General features: G+C 50.0%; 1 protein-coding gene across 1 annotated transcript in view; it reads left to right on the top strand.

Annotated features, from left to right (window-relative positions):
- Positions 1-16,606, top strand: part of DNAH9 (dynein axonemal heavy chain 9) — a 340,134-nt gene that overhangs the window by 70,754 nt on the left and 252,774 nt on the right. Inside the window, exons 18-20 of the mRNA XM_047089868.1 lie at positions 5,000-5,222; positions 5,873-6,039; positions 15,177-16,047. Of these exons, the coding sequence (XP_046945824.1) occupies positions 5,000-5,222; positions 5,873-6,039; positions 15,177-16,047 (1,261 nt within the window). The remainder of the gene's footprint in view (positions 1-4,999; positions 5,223-5,872; positions 6,040-15,176; positions 16,048-16,606) is intronic.

Raw genomic sequence — 16,606 nt, 5'->3', positions numbered from 1 at the left:
GATCTGCATTTTCTTTTTGGTAAAGGTATCAGTAGGAAGGACCTTGAGGGTTTCTTGATATGCCAACTGGAATTTGGTGGGTTTTCTCGAACTTACATTGTCTTTCAGCAATTCAAGAAAATTCTCAGCCAAGATCTTCTTGCTTCTTGCTCATTCTCTCTCTCTTGCTTTCTTCTGAGCTCTTACTAAACTTGCATGAGGGTTTTTTTTGTTGTCACCATCATCCATGTATTTTAATGAATTTCATAATTTACAGCTTTCTGTCTCCACCAGTTTGGGTAACGTCTCCGCTTTTATCACCCAGTGGTCTCATTCTCTCAGCTTTGTTTAAATCTCCCGTTGAATCCATTCATTGAGCTTTAAATTTTAATTATACGTTCCAGTTTTAGACCTTCTGTTTCATTTTTATAAAATTTTGCTTACTCATTTTTGTATTTTCTTGTTCTTTGCTCAAATATCAAGGGTTCTGTTTCATTCAATTTTTTCAGTTTTTAAAAAAATTTTTTAAAAAATGCTTATTTTTGAGAGAGAGACAGATTGTCAGTGGGAGAGAAGCAGAGAGAAAGGGAGACAGAATCAGGCCTGAAGAAGGCTTCAGGCTCCAAGCCATCAGCCCAGAGCCCGATGCAGGGCTGGAACCCACGAACTGCGAGATCATGACCTGAGCTGAAGTCAGATGCTGAACTGACTGAGCCACCCAGGTGCCCCTCAATTTTTTTCAGTTTTAGAGTACATTCATTAGAAGATGATCTTAAGACAACTTCTGCTTTGACAGTTTAAAACTGTTTTGTTTCTCTGTGCCATAAATTAAGGGTAACATAAAGACCTACCAACAATTACTAGCTTCTTTCTCCTGGAATTGGCTGTCGGCGTAGCACAGTATGATCATTTTTGAATTGCTGAAACACATATTAAAGGCTTTGTCTATGCTTCTCTTCACAAAGTAATGCCATCACAGCCTATAATTTTCAGTAGGTTTTGTCACTTCTCAGAAGGCAAAGGTCCATGCACGATCACAGAGTCTGGATATATTTGGAGAGCTTCTGAAATCGCCTCTCTTCCTGCCAGTGCAGGCAATGCTGAATTTATATTAGAACTTAAAATACGAGGTCAGGGGCAGGAACTGTGACCTATGGAGACTAGGTGCTTATTTAGGCTTCTGAAGGGTGATTCCTAACAGCGAACATTTCTGCCTCTTTTTTTAAGTTTTGTTTACTTAAGTGATCTCTACACCCAACATGGGGCTCGAACTCCCAACCCTGAGATCAAGAGTCACACGCTCTTCCGACCAAGCCACGTAGGCACCTCGAGAGCATTTCTGTCTTAACTGATACATTGTGCTCAGAAGGATGAAGGTATTTTTTCTTAGTCTTGAATTGGTGTCTGAGAAACTACGAGGAAGGCACTTTATCCTGCTACATGGGTCAGAGACAATTAAACAAGACACTTCAACAGGAACTTCTTGTTTTTTTTTAAATATGTTAAAGATTGCGATTTTATAGTTGGACTTCCAGTATTTGAAGTCTTTGCAGGTTGGATCCCACTGCTTCTGCTGGCTCCGACTCTTGGTGACTTTTTTCCTTGTGTATTTTACGACTTTTGATTGTAAGCGTCACGTTCCTTGGGATTTTATTTGCGGGAATCCTTTGAGGATTGGAATCTGGTTGCATTCCTCCAGGAAAGGTCTGTATCTGTTTCTGCCAGTCTTCGAGGGGCTCTTCCAACCCCAGACCACTTATACTTCAACTTGCAGGGGTGTACTTAGTGCCCAGGAGAAAGCAGGAAACTTCCATCCTTGCCCTTTCTGTGTTTTGTTTCTCATACGCCCTTACGGTGTCGCGATTTCACATGCGGCTTCCTACCAGCCTCCTCACCTCGTGGGGGCCCCAGGCTGAATCACCAGGTCCCCACATCCCACAAAGCAATCAGAATAGCAGCTCAAGGTCTCCAGTGTTGAGTAGAAACCATCACAGGAAAGACCGCTGGGAGCCTTGCACAGTGCTTGCTTTCACTACACCTTCAGCCTCCAGAGATTCCTTGATTTCTTGCCACTTTAGCGACGCATTTTCATGGTTTGGGCGGAGGGGTTATTTATCCATATTATCGCATGCATTGTACAGTTGTCTCCAACTTCCTCTCCCGCTTACTCGGCAGTCAGGGCTTTCCTGGACCACTCCACCGAAACCACCCTTGTCAAGATCACCAGTGATGGTCATATGGCCGAATCCTGTGGCCATGACCACCTTCATCTTACTCGTACCCATCAGCAGCGTTTGGCATAGCTGATTATTCTGTCTTTCCCAAAGAGCTTCTTCGTGTGGCTTTCGGGATACCTCACTTTTATTATTTTTCTTCGGTCTCACTGGCCGTGCCCTCTTGGTCTCTTTGGCTGGGCTCATCTCCTCTTCTAGGCATCAAGATGTTAGCATTTCCGAAATCTCAATCCTGAACTCTATCTACATTCTTATTCCAGATGATACCTAACTCGTCCCTGTAAATGCACCTGTGTGCCGATAACTACCCAATTTATATTTTCAGCCTCGGCTCTCCGGAACTCAAGACTTCCAGGCAACTGACCCACAGATATCCCCCTTAGGTGTCCAGTGTCTGTGAGGCATCTTACACACAATACATTTAAGACTTACTCCTCCTCCACCTTCTCCGTCCAGAAAACCCCAGTCTTCTCCAGTTCTTCCCCAAATCTATACATGACATCACCATTGACCCCATCTCCAGGAGTTGTTATTGATTTCTCTCATCCCCTCGTGTCTCCCCTCCAGTCCATCAGTGGGTCCTCTAGCATCTCCGTGTGAAATTACCTTGAACCTGACCACCGCTCCAGTCCACCTTCCAGGCCAAAGTCAACATCATCATCATCTTCTGTCACAGCCATTAGAGCCCCTAAATGCCCTCCTGGCTTCTATTCCTGTCTCTCCATATCCAATGCCACGATCACCACCTCTGGCTACAACTTGTTCTCCTCCAGCTACAGATCTTTTGAAAATATACTTCTCCGGGGCCTTCGGTGGCTCAGTCAGTTAAGCGTCCCACTTGCGCTCACGTCTTGATCTCACGGTGCGTGGGTTCGAGCCCTGTGTCGGACTCTGTGCTGACAGCTCGGAGCCTGGAGCCTGCTTCGGATTCTGTGTCTCCCTCTCTCTCTGCCCCTCCCCTGCTCATGCTCTGTCTCTCCTTGTCTCAAAAATAAAACATTAAAAAAAATTTTTTTTTGAAAACATACTTCTCCAACTCAGATTTCTCGTGCTAACGATGAAATCTGGACTCCTCGCCCTGGCGAACAAGGCCCTGCAGCGTCTGGCCCCTGTTGATTCCCCCACCCCTCCTCCGTGATTTCCCCGATTCCTCTTCTGTTTCTGCCCGCTGACCTTTCTCCTTTCCTTCACATATGTCAGACTGAATCCAGCCTCGGTGCCTTGATTCATGCTGTGCCCTGTACTCAAAAGCTCTTCTCCCGTTTCTTTCTGTGGCTTACTCCTTCACACAATTTCCATTTCTGCTCAAAGAGCACCTCTGTAGAAAGGCCTTCACTGACCACTCCATAGAAAACTGGACTCTCCTTAGTCTCTGTCCCCTTATAGCTCTCAAAGCCATGTGAAACTATACAATTTATTTCATTGATTTGTTTCCTATTTTTCCCATGAGAATGTACCTTCGTTTCCCTTATCATTCTTTTTTTTAATGTTTTGTTTTTTTTTTTAACATTTATTCACCTTTGAGAGACAGAGCACAAGTGGGGGAGGGGCAGAGAGAGGAAGACACAGAATCCGAAGCAGTCTCCAGGCTCCGAGCTGTCAGCATAGAGCCCCATGCAGGGCTCGAACCCGTGAGCCGTGAGATCATGACCTGAGCTGAAGTCAGCTGCTTAACCGACTGAGCCACCCGGGCGCCCCTCTCTCATTTATCATTCTGTCCCCAGAAACTGGAGGCATGGTTGGGCTCAAATATTTGATACATTGATCTATCTCATGCTATGTAATAGATGCTCAATAAATATTTTTGAAATAAAGACTGAATCTCACTTAACTCCCACCATAACCAGTGAGTTTTTCCAATCATATAGGTGAGGAAACTGAGGCCCAGAGATGTTAAATGACTTGGCCGTGGTTACACATCTAGTGAGTGTCCAAATCAAACCCAAGTGTGGTATGACTTTCGAGGCCATGATATTTTTTTCCCAGTGTTTTGAAATTCTTTTTCCTAAATTTCACTTTGAAGTCATGTCAGACTTAAAAAAAAAAAAAAAGTTCCTGTTTCCGATTCTGTGTCTCCCTCTCTCTCTGCCCCTCCCTCGTTCATGCTCTGTCTCTCTCTGTCCCAAAAATAAAATAAAAAAACGTTGAAAAAAAAAAAAAGGGGGCGCCTGGGTGGCGCAGTCGGTTAAGCGTCCGACTTCAGCCAGGTCACGATCTCGCGGTCCGTGAGTTCGAGCCCCGCGTCGGGCTCTGGGCTGATGGCTCAGAGCCTGGAGCCTGTTTCCGATTCTGTGTCTCCCTCTCTCTCTGCCCCTCCCTCATTCATGCTCTGTCTCTCTCTGTCCCAAAAATAAAATAAAAAAACGTTGAAAAAAAAAAAAAAGTTGCCGAAACTGTACAGAGCTCACGTGTACCTTCCCTGAGCTTTCTCAAATGATGCCATCTTCTCTAATCATAACGTAGTTATCAAAACCAGAAAGTTGATGTTGGTGTAGAACTAGTTTCTGATGTACAGGCCTTCTTCCCATTTCACCAGTTGCCCCACTCACGTGTCCTCCCTCCTCCAGTGCGGAGGTCCCGGTCTCTGTCTTTCACGGCTGTGAAAACACGACCGCGACCCTTCCGAAGAGGACCGCATTCTCACCGTCAGGGTCTAGTGTGTGCACAGTGCTAGGCACATGGAAAGTGTTTGGCAATGATGGCCGTTCCTGTCGGGGCAATAAATCAACCTTCCTTTTGAGGAGTGGGAGGGGAAGGCTTCTTCACGTTCTGTTTGCTTTGCTTAGCTTGGCCGACCTTGAAGCGTTCATAAGAAATACCGAGAGCGGCATGCTCAAGAAAGTTGAAAAAGGAGATTTCAAAGGATTGGTGGAGATTATGGGACACCTTAAGGCTCTGAGAGAGCGGCAGAACGGCACTGATGAGATGTTCGAGCCCTTGAAGCACACTATTGAGCTGCTAAAGACCTATGAACAAGAATTGCCAGAAACGGTGTTTAAGCAGCTGGAGGTCAGTGCACAGCTTGTTTCCTGAATAAAAGAAACAGAGGGAAAGCTTCTGGACCGCAGAGTGGGGTGAGGTTGGGGCGAGGTGAATGAGAAACGGGGCTGGGTGAGGACCCAAGGCTCGCGATTTGGAGCCGTCCGTGTAATGGCTGTGCGCTCTCTAGTGCCTTCCGGAAACTCCGTAAATACGAAACGGCACAATGTTGGCGAGAGATGGGACACTCGGTGTGGGTGAAGGGTTTTGGTGGTTTCGTTTTGTTTTGTGTTTTCTTTTTTAGGGATGACTGAAAGTTTTGATTCGGAGAAAGGAAAGCAAGTCTGAGAAGTGTTAAGATGACCTTAAGGGGATGTGGGGCCTGAAAGAAAACAGTCAAGCAGTACTCTGAGGCAATACAGAAAAAGGGCACAGGTTCCTGGGTCAGAGGCTGAGGGCAAGAAGGATATGCCAGAGTCAGAAGGAGATGATAGCCAGGCAAGCAGGCGACCACGGAGATGGGTCAGAACTGTAGGGGACGGGCAGGCCGTGCCGTGACGTCACAGTGTGGCATCCTAGCGTTGATAAAGACGCTGGGCACCTGTCCAGCTTCAGGCCTGCGGGCGATGGGGGGTGGGGGGCAGAGCGTGGGTCTGACCGGACCGTGGTCGTCTTCGCAGGAGCTGCCCGAGCAGTGGGACAATGTGAAGAAGATGGCCATCGCTGTGAGGCAGCAGGTGGCCCCACTGCAGGCGAACGAGGTGGCCGCCCTCCGTCAGAGGTGCTCAGCCTTCGACGTTGAACAGCAGCAGTTCTGGGAGCGATTCCGCAAGGAAGCTCCCTTCAGGTATGGACCCCCCCCCCCCCGCCCCGCGTCAGCACAGCCTCCTTTCTGGTAAACATGGCGGTCTTTGGGTTTCCGAGGGTCTTTCGGTTGAGTTCTTGGATCTTCTGGCGTCTAGCAGGGGAAGACTTGTTTCCAGTCTTCCCTCCCACTTAGATCGGCTGGTTAGAACCTGGTGCTGATGTGAGCAGAGCCCTGTATGAGATGACCAAAGCTTGTACAAACACCGTGCCTTAAAAACAGAAGCCTAGAGGCGCCTGGGGGGGCTCAGTCGGTTGAGCGTCCGACTCTTGATTTCGGCTCAGGTCATGATATCACGGTTTATGAGATCGAGCCCTGTGTCGGGTTCTGTGCCAACAGCTCAGAGCCTCCTTGGGATTCTCCCTCTGTCTCCCTCCCTCTCAAATGGATAAACTTAAAAAAAAAAAAGTCTCAAAGTTCTGTGTCCCCGAACTGTATGTGATAAAAATCACAAGGTATTTTACAAAGCCACTAGTATTCTAAATACCCACAGACTCGTGTTCTTTTGGTTTAAGAAAGTGGCTGGTAGCATTTTGAAATAATTTTGGAAGGCACTTTGGAAGACGAAAGGAAGGATTTGAGGGGCGCCTGGGTGGCTCAGTCAGTTAAGCATCTGACTGCGGCTCAGGTCATGATCTCATGGTTTGTCAGTTTGAGCCCCGTGTCGGGCTTTGTGCTGACGGCTCAAAGCCTGGAACCTGCTTCAGATTCTGTGTCTCCCTCTCTCTCTGCACCCCCCCACTCCCACTCTGTCTCTTTCAAAAATAAATATTAAAAAAAAAAAGGGAAGGATTGGAGGTGAAGGATTTCTTTCTCTCTCTGCTTAGTAATGCTCAGACCCCTCCCCACTCATGATAAGGGGTCTTTGCTTAAAACAACTCTAGGACGAATGACCCCATTCACACATTGTGCACACACGAGTTTCACACGACTCCTACCTTGGTGGAGAAGTGTACCAGGGGTCTGTGCCTGGTCCTCTGCTCAGCGTCGGTGGCTCCAACCAGGAGAACAAGCTGGTTCTCAATGTCCCGTGTCTGCTGATGCACCAGCTGAGATGGGTCCCCTCCCTTACTCCAGTTCCATGACTCACTTTCTGGTTCCCTCGCTGAGATTCCTGCCGGGTTTCCTCTACGGTTTTGGACGGACGAGCTTAGACATCTCCGTGCTGGAAAACACCATGCTGGTGAAGAGTGACAAACCTTTAAACTGTCAAGGGCACTTACCCAGAAAAAACAACATCACACAGGGAGACAACACGCTAAAGCAACAAATGAAGCCAAAAAAAGAAACCAAAAAAAAAAAAAAACCAACCATCACAACGTTAGTGGAAGGAAATATGGCGTAATGATTAAGCATGTGGACTCTGGATTCAGACCGCCTTGCATCTACTCACAAGTCTATGACTTATTGTGTGTCAGGAAGCTCACCAGCTCTGAGCTTTAGTTACCTTGCCTGTAAAATGGGGTTCATGATAGTATCCGTCTCGTAAGGTTGTTGACAGAATTAAGAAGTAATCTTTGTGGGGCGCCTGGGTGGCTCAGTCAGTTAAGCGTCCGACTCTTGATTTTGGCTGAGGTCATGATCTCGTGGTTAACGAGTTCGAGCCCTACGTCGGGCTCTGTGCTGACAGCATGGAACCTGGCTGGGATCCTCTCTCTCTCTGCCCCTCCCCTGCTTACGCTCTCTCAGAATAAACAAACTATTTTTTAAAATATTTTTAAGTTTGGGGCGCCTGGGTGGCGCAGTCGGTTAAGCGTCCGACTTCAGCCAGGTCACGATCTCGCGGTCCGTGAGTTCGAGCCCCGCGTCGGGCTCTGGCCTGATGGCTCAGAGCCTGGGGCCTGTTTCCGATTCTGTGTCTCCCTCTCTCTCTGCCCCTCCCCCGTTCATGCTCTCTCTCTGTCCCAAAAATAAATTAAAAACGTTGAAAAAAAAAAATTTAAAAAAAAAATATTTTTAAGTTTATTTTGAGAGACTGCACAAATGGAGAAGGAGCAGAGAGACAGAGAGAAAGGCAGAGAATCCCAAGAGGGAGAGAATCCACGCAGGGCTTGATCTCACGAACTTGTGAGATCGTGACCTGAGCCCAGGTCAAGAGTCAGATGCTTAACCGACTGAGCCACCCAGGTGCCCCAATAAATAAATGAGCTTAAAAGAAAAAGAAGTAATCTTTGCAAGTATTTAGCGTAGTATCTGGCACTAAGATGACCGACCATTCTGGTTTTCCCTCGGCCGTTCTGGTTTTAGCGCTGGAAGTCTCACATCCAGAGAAGATTCCCTGTTCCAGGCAGATCAGAACTGTCGGTCGCCCAGCATGGCACATGGGCACGGCCTACCTATTCCTATTCGCCACTCCCCAAACGTACACCGAGTGGCTCCTATCTCCCAATTACCATACCTGGGGCTAGAGAGAACGAGACGAATGTTTCACGACGCAGGGAACAGCAGAGCAACCTGGGGACAAGACCTCCCGTACTTTGTAAAGGTCCTCAGGTGCTTCCACTGCGCAGCCAAGTTTGAGCCTTGCTGCCCTATGGGGAAGTAACTGGTTCCCTTTTAAGCAATCGTGCCAGGGCGTAAAATTCCAGATGAGTCCACATCCCTTTAGCATAATGGTCTTTGGAGCCGTGCCCTTGCTCCAAGGAAACATCTGTTGCACCACACATTGGTGAAACTCTTTGGGGACTGTTCTTTCAGAGTCTGAGACATATTCTCTTGACTCTCCTTTGGACATGCAATTGGATATTTGAATTTTAACACCGATCACGCAGAGCCAAAGCTGGCGAGGGGGTTGGGTTACGGAGCTGTGTGATACTTGCTTAGCGTTAACAATCACACCCACGGCAACAGCCGTAAGAAAGAGAGGAAAAGACACTAATATCTTTGCCTCAACTGCCCCTTACAAATTTTTTCAAGAGAAGGGTCCCAAAGATATGTGGTGAAATGTTTTCCCAAATGGACTCCGGATAACTGCTCGAGAGGACACGACGTCCATTTGCTGGTGTGATTTTGCGTACCTGTTGAAAACGCGGTATCCCTCCTTCGTAGTTAGGTCGCGTACGTGTGTTGATCGACTGGTGGCGTTTTTGTAACGTGATGGCTGCGATTGAGTTTGTTTTCTTTCTTAGCACCCGTATCTGCCGGCTGGGTGGATATTGCTTCCCCGAGCTGGGTTTTCCAAATCCGCATCTGTTAATTTGACATGCAGATGAGGCCTTGCAAGAGAACACTTTGAAAAGAGCTGCTCACAGCAGCATGGAAAGCCGAACATTACTTCAATTGTGATGCGTTCTTCTCCTCGGCAAGAAAACATCAGGACTGGAGCAGAATCGTGGATTTATGGCTGAAGGGAATCTTAGTGGGAATCAACTCAAGGCTTGTTGTCTTTCTGGGCTTGGTGTATGCAAATCTGTGTGTTTGACATTTTAAGGCTGTGTGTATGGTAAAGGGTTTTAATTCTGGCGCCTTCGCTTTTAGATCATTTAAGAGTTTCTAAAATGCAGACCCTGGCACATTCCTCTGCGAGTGCAAGTTTCGGTTCCTGATTATGTTGCAGGTCAAGCTCACACTGATCTTGTCTTTGAGGAGGAAAAAGAAAGTATCTCATTAGAGGCTCCTGAAGCCTGTCAGGTGCCGGTTGATGTCTGGTTGCTTGGGTTGAGTTTCTTCGTGTTCAAGTCTTACTTCTTCCTGGAGTTGTTAACTCTGAGCTGTATCAGCATATTCCGAGCTGAGCTCCCTGACCCCGTAGTAATTGGCTAACTCCTCATATTCAGATTCAAGGACTTTTCACAGCTCTTAAAGTCCGGAGGCGGACTGTCCCCTTCGAGCAAAAGGAATGTCTCCACGCTCCAGTGGCCTTCTCTGGCTCAGTGTCCTAACCTTGAGCGCAGTCTTCCTGACCTTAAGGAATGATGCCATGGCACATAACCGGTTGCCTTTCCCACGTCGAGACCAAGGTTATCTACCCACGGCTTTCTTAGCCAAAGCACTTGATCTCGGTGAGCTACTGCTCGGTGGAGACCATTAGTGTGTTCAGCCGCCTGGCAGCCGGATTCCGTGAACGATCGAGAGAGCTTTCTTGAAGGTACCCTCCCTTTGGGCACTATCGTGCATGACAACTAGAGAAAGCAAAGCTTTCCAGATAGCCCAGTGCAGCAGGCGTGAGGAAGGAGGGTCCTCAGCCTTGCTTGCACAGTGTCTGTCGTCTCTTCAGTAGCTGGAGAAAAGAAGTGCTCATCGTTAGATCTCCCACAAACGTGTCGCAGTCGTGAGACAAGTCATTAGTTCAGCTTCACCCTGTTCTTCCAGTTCATCGGATTCATTCACACGATTGAGGCTTCCGCAGAGCAGGAGAGGTCGCGGTCTCAACAATGGGGTCACCAAAAAAGGATATTGTGCTGGGATTTTAAGATAATACACGCTCAAAAAGAAAAAACCCACAAAAACCCCCCATACTTTCTGACCTCAGAGACAATTTCAAAAATGAGTACTTAGACACATTCATTGGAGGGGCGCCTGGGTGGCTCAGTTGATTGAGCATCTGACTCTTTTTTTTTTTTTTTTAATTTTTTTTTTTTCAACGTTTATTTATTTTTGGGACAGAGAGAGACAGAGCACGAACGGGGGAGGGGCAGAGAGAGAGGCAGACACAGAATCGGAAACAGGCTCCAGGCTCCGAGCCATCAGCCCAGAGCCTGACGCGGGGCTCGAACTCACGGACCGCGAGATCGTGACCTGGCTGAAGTCGGACGCTTAACCGACTGCGCCACCCAGGCGCCCCTTTTTTTTTTTTTTAAATGTTTATTTTTGAGACAGAGAGCATGAGTGGGGGAGTGGCAAAGAGGGAGACACAGAATCCAAAGCAGGCTCCAGGCTCCGAGCTGCCAGCACAGGGCCCGACGCAGGGCTCGAACCCACAGACTGTGCGATCACGACCTGAGCCGAAGTTGGACCCTCAACTGACAGAGCCACCCAGGCACCCCGCATCTGACTCTTGATTTCAGCTCAGGTCATGGTCCCAGCATTGTGGGATAGAGCCCTGCGTTGGTCTCCATGCTAAGCATAGAGCCTGCTTGAGATTCCCTCTCCCTCCCTCTGCCCCTCACCCCACTCTCTCTTTCTCAAAAAAACAAAAACAGGGGTGCCTGGGTGGTTCAGTCAGTTAAGCATCCAACTTCAGCTCAGGTCATGATCTCACGGTTTGTGAGTTCGAGCCCCGTGTCAGGCTCTGTGCTGACGGCTCAGAGCACAGAGCCTGCTTCAGATTCCGTGTCTCCCGCTCTCTCTGCTCTTCCCCCACTCATGCTCTGTCTCTCTCTCTCTCTCTCCTTCAAAAATAAATAAAAACATTAAAAAAATTTTTTTAATAAAAACAGAAAAAATAAAGCGAAAGACATGTTCATTGGGTGGCCAACTTTAACCTCCCCCAAGGAGGCAGTTCACACCCCCTGTTGGAGATGGTGCTTGAGCCAGTGGGAAAGGGACGATTAGCCATTGGGAAAAGAAGTTGGAGGTGAGGTTATTCCAGGCATAAGAAGCAGAGCACTCAAAGGCACCAAAGGGTGGAAACGTGAGGAACAGTTGGATGGCCCCATGTGTGCATGGCTGGGATGCTGGAAATGGGGGTGAGAACAGAGCGGTTCACGGAACCAGATTCTGACCACGATCGACCCCTGAGGAGCTTAAGCATGAGGACAACGTGGTGTGCACACCGCTGGCCTGTGGCTGCGGAGAACGGGGTGGAGCGAGACCCACTCAGGGCCAAGTGCTCGGTGGGAGGGCGATGGCGGCAGCCCAGGAGGGAAGCAGTCCCCGTGGACTGATGCGATGGCATTGACAAGGGAGAAGAGGACAGACTGGAGAGAGATTTGGGAGGGGAATAGGTGTGTTGATTGGGTACGAGAGGTGAGCAGGGAGGAGAGACTGGTGCAGTTCTCTGGCTTCTATCCTGGACCAGTGAGTGCAAGGCACTCCTTCACTGCTCACCAAGGTGGGGGCCACCGATGGGGAAGAACTGCAAGACCCCAGGCTCGGTTGGGATGAGTTGAGTCTTAAGATTCCCGTCAGGTACCAAGCAGGGGTGTGTTTGCTGTTGAACACACGGGTGTGGTTCTGAGGTTAAACATTTACCACCCACTGGCTTCCCGAGAATTCATTTAAATCACTCATTCCTCCCACTCCCTCCACACACACCTACGTCTGGGTCGGGCCCGAGTCGATCATTCTTCTGAGATCGTACGCACAAGCGCCGGATTTCCATTTCTCTCCATTATAATTTTATTCATCCAGACATTGCAGGCATTTCTCTCCTTAGATTAAAATACTTTTGCATTATTGTTTCAATTTCAAAGACTTACCGCACCACGTTCCCTCCAGTTGCTTTCTTGTTCTCCTACTGTATCGCTCCCCTAGGATTCGGAGAACCGCTTCCAGCTTATTAGGCACATTAATCAGGGCTGTGAACGTCCTGACGGTGTGCACCAGAGTTTTGAAATGGGAAGAGGGTTACCTGCCCTCGTGTCTTGGGATTCTTTTCACCACTTGGGCCAAATTAACTTTTATGTGTGCTCAGCTGCAGGAAATGACTGTCCGCAAATTTAAACCATAAACAAAAATTACACCACGCAGTAGACGACGTCAGGAGTAGGTCTGACAAGTAATCGCCTCTGACAGACATCTGAGGTGCTGCTGTTGATTTCAGGGTGTTCGCACGGGCTAAGGAAAGAATGGTTAGAAAGACCATTTTCTCCTGTGTGTGCCCCGAACACCCTGAGAGCTCACGACTTCCCTTGTAAGTTATTCCTGAATTATATACGCCATTCGTAGATTAAACAGAATGCGGGCTTTTAGACGTTGGCCCACAAGGATCTTGTACCAACAGGAAGAAGCTAACTTCGCTTTCCAAGTCGCTCCAGTCAAGATAAAAAGTAGAACCTACACACTCCAACAATCAGTCTTTGGAAATGAAGAATAAGGAGAAAAAAACCAGCCATGCAGTTGATCTTTCCTGCTGGACCACTTGCCATGAGGACATTACACTTCATTCCTTCTGGTTCTTTTTCCACTCCTCTCCTGGGGTGGGGGGGGTGGGGGGAGGAAGCTCCTTGCCGAGACAGACAAAGGTCCCCCTTCAGCTCTGAGAACTTCAACCTCCAGTCCTGTTCCGGAACCCTAGGGGGACGGAGACCAGCGAAGACGCGCCATGATGTTCGGCCTCATCCTCTGAAGACAAGTCCACAACCGTAGCACAGAAGCCAAAAACCATTTAGATGGAACCAGCAGAATCAAACGTAGCAAGCATCAAAGTTAATCTGACACTGATTTAATGGGATGCATAACTGTTATTGTGTTGCATGGTAATTAGGCTTAAGTGGCGAGCAGTTCAGGTAAATGGCTTTAATTAGGATTACTTTCCATCCGTCAAGTCGGATATTTCCAAAGACAACTGAGAGGAGAGGCAGTTCAAGAAAAAGACGTCGTGTGCCGTCCTCCCCTCTGCACTCCACCACCCAACTAACATACACGAGCATACGTACATACGTGTGCGTGGGCATGCACACACATGCTAGACTGGAGGAAATGACCGGTTCTTTAAATCACTCATTTGCCCTCAACTTTCCCCTTGATGATGAAGCCCATGATACCTTATTTTGATTTTAGAGGAACGTGGTATTCCCCCTTAAGTCGCGGTGCCCCCAGATTGGCCCTCCAGGCGCACAGAGAGAAGAAACCAGAGTTGGTGATGGGGAGGAAAACGAGAGGCTCCTTACACACTTGGGTTCCACGTGCTCCTGACCAAAGAAACGTTATCTGCCCACATGGGTTCCTTTGCACGTCAGGTTCGTTCGTTCTTCCTTCCCTTTTCCCTTCCCTCCCCTCCCCTTCCCTCCCCTTCCCTTCAAGATTTTAAGCCCTCTCCACACCCAACATGGGGCTCAAACTTACAACCCCAAGATCAAGAGTTGCGTGCTCCATGGACTGAGCCAGCCAGACGCCCCTGCATGTGGGGTGCTGATGTTGGAGGAGAGAGGCCAGGCCGGGAACGCAGTTCTGGAAAGGTAGGGCCGTGAAGCAGGCGAGCACTGGGGAGGCTCAGAGGGGGCGGTGGATGCCTGCTGTGAGCACTAGAGAGAAAAGAGGGTGAGGGCCTATGAAGAGAAACCGTAAAGCTGGGCACAGCGCAGAGATAGAAGTCGGGTGAAGAACCAGAGACACCCAGGATTCAGGAGAGAGCAGGCCAGAGTGGTCTAAGGCTCGAGATCAAGGACAACTTGGAGGGAGGACTTCAGAAGAGGAGTGTGACTTGAGGCCCCTAGCCAAGGAGCAGCACGATGACTGCACAGGGCCCTGGTGAGGTCTCTGTGCTCAGTCTTCAAGGTCCTCTATCCGTGGTTTCCAAACGTGGCAGTGCCAATGCCTGGAGGCGTCACAGGCCACCCGTGTGAGCTTCCCCACAGTCAAGGACGCCAACCTGGCACACTGGAACCACCCGGCAAGCTGCGCCTGGGTCTCACCCCTAAAGAGCCTGATTTCACTGGACTGGGGAGCAGCCTGGGCACGGAGAGCATTCAAAACTTCCAGCAAATTCTAACATGTCGCCCAGACTGAGAGCCAGTGCCCCAGAGGGAGTGTAGGGTTGGACTTCTAGATGCCAGCCCTCTCACCTAAAGACCGCCTACCATGCATAGTCTTGGCGGGAACTCTGGCTTTACAGCACCTACGGGAACGTGACCGTGTTCCTCTGTCAGGTGCTCCGGGAGCCAGTGCGCAGAAGCACAGTCCAAAGGAAGCTTGAACAAAGGGATGGTCCCCTTCATCCCTGGACGGGGGACCGGGGAAGCAATGGAAAAGGAAACTAGTTTTCCCTTCTCAGGTGTGAAGAGAAGATCCAAGCCTCCTGTTCACCTTGAACTGTCTTTTCTCCAGCTGTGCGCGCTCACCGCCCCCCCCCCCAACCCACCCCGAGTGCCTTTTTCTTCCCGGGCTTTGGTGCCAGTTCCCGTTCGTGGCTAGAATACTAGGCGTTTAAAGACTTGAGCTGGCGTGACCCTGGCGATTCCGGGACACGAGCCCCCGTGCGCCCTACTCACCGGAAGGAACACGTTTTTGTTTCGTAGGTTCGACAGCGTCGCCCCTCACCGCGAGCTGGACGCCAGGCACACGGAGATCCGACAGATGGAGCTGACCCTGGCCTCCATCTCGGAGTCTGCTGCCTTGTTTGAGCTCAGCATTCCCAACTACAAGCAGCTGAACCAGTGCAGGCAGGAAGTCTGCCTGCTGAAGGAGCTCTGGGACACGATAGCGATGGTCACCTCCAGCATCCGTGCCTGGGAGACGGCCCCGTGGAGGGAGGTCAACGTGGAGGCCATGGACCGGGAGTGTAAACGGTTCGCCAGGTGCATCCGGAACCTGGACAAGGAGGTCAGGGCCTGGGACGCGTTCGCGGGCCTGGAGAGCACCGTGTCGGACGCTCTGAGCTCCCTGCGGGCGGTGGCCGAGCTGCAGAGCCCGGCCATCCGGGAGCGGCACTGGAGGCAGCTGGTGCAGGCCACGGGCGTGAGCTTCGCCGTGGGCGAGGGCACCACCCTGGCAGACCTCCTGCGGCTCCAGCTGCACCGTTTTGAGGACGAGGTGCGGAGCATCGCGGACAAGGCCGTGAAAGAGATGGGCACGGAGGAGACCTTGACGGAGCTGTGCGCCACCTGGGCCAGCCTGGAATTCCGGTACGAGCCCCACCCGCGGACCGGCGTCCCCCAGCTGCGGTCGGACGAGGACCTCCTCGAGCTCCTGGAGGACAACCAGGTCCAGCTGCAGAACCTGATGACGTCCAAGCACGTTGCCTTCTTCCTGGAGGAAGTGTCCGGCTGGCAGAAGAGGCTGTCCACGGCCGACGCCGTCATCTCCTCCTGGTTCGACGTGCAGCGCACGTGGTCTCACCTGGAAAGTATATTCATGGGATCCGAAGACATCCGGGCTCAGCTGCCCCAGGTACCTCCTAAGGAAATCCCGCCCGCTCTGCTCCCTTACCCGAGTCGAGGGAGGCGCTCCCTGTCTGCGCGGTCCTCTAGACCCTGTCCTCCTCTGCCTGGTCTTGGCTCCGCTCAAAGGCACCCGCAACAAACATCGGCCTCCCAAGCCGCCAAAAGTCAGGCAGAGGGAAAGAGAGAAAGGGAAATGCACACCCATCAGTGTGTCCCTGGATGGCTGGGAAAAAGAAAGGAGGGTCGATTGGTGTTGTTTTAACGTGTATTTGAGAAAGGAAATGGAGGGGCACCTGGGTGGCTCAGTCATTTGAGCATCTGACTTCGGCTCAGGTCATGATCTCACGGTCCATGAATTCGAGCCCCGTGTCAGGCTCTGGGCTGACGGCTCAGAGCCTGGAGCCTGCTTCGGATTCTGTGTCTCCCTCTCTCTCTGCCCCTCCCCTGCTCATGCTCTGTCTCTCTCTGTCTCAAAAATAAACATTTAAAAAAACGAAAGAAAGGAAATGGAGACTATCAGCTCCTGAAGTTTGGGATGAGCCAGTCATGAGCCGCTCCACAGACAA

Source organism: Lynx rufus, unplaced genomic scaffold (genome assembly GCF_022079265.1).
Source record: "Lynx rufus isolate CCGP_SWC_20201006 ecotype Redwood Valley unplaced genomic scaffold, mLynRuf1.p SCAF_28, whole genome shotgun sequence".
Lineage (NCBI taxonomy): Eukaryota > Metazoa > Chordata > Mammalia > Carnivora > Felidae > Lynx > Lynx rufus.
The sequence above is the reverse complement of the archived record's forward strand: the minus strand, read 5'-3'. Positions and strand labels throughout refer to the sequence as shown.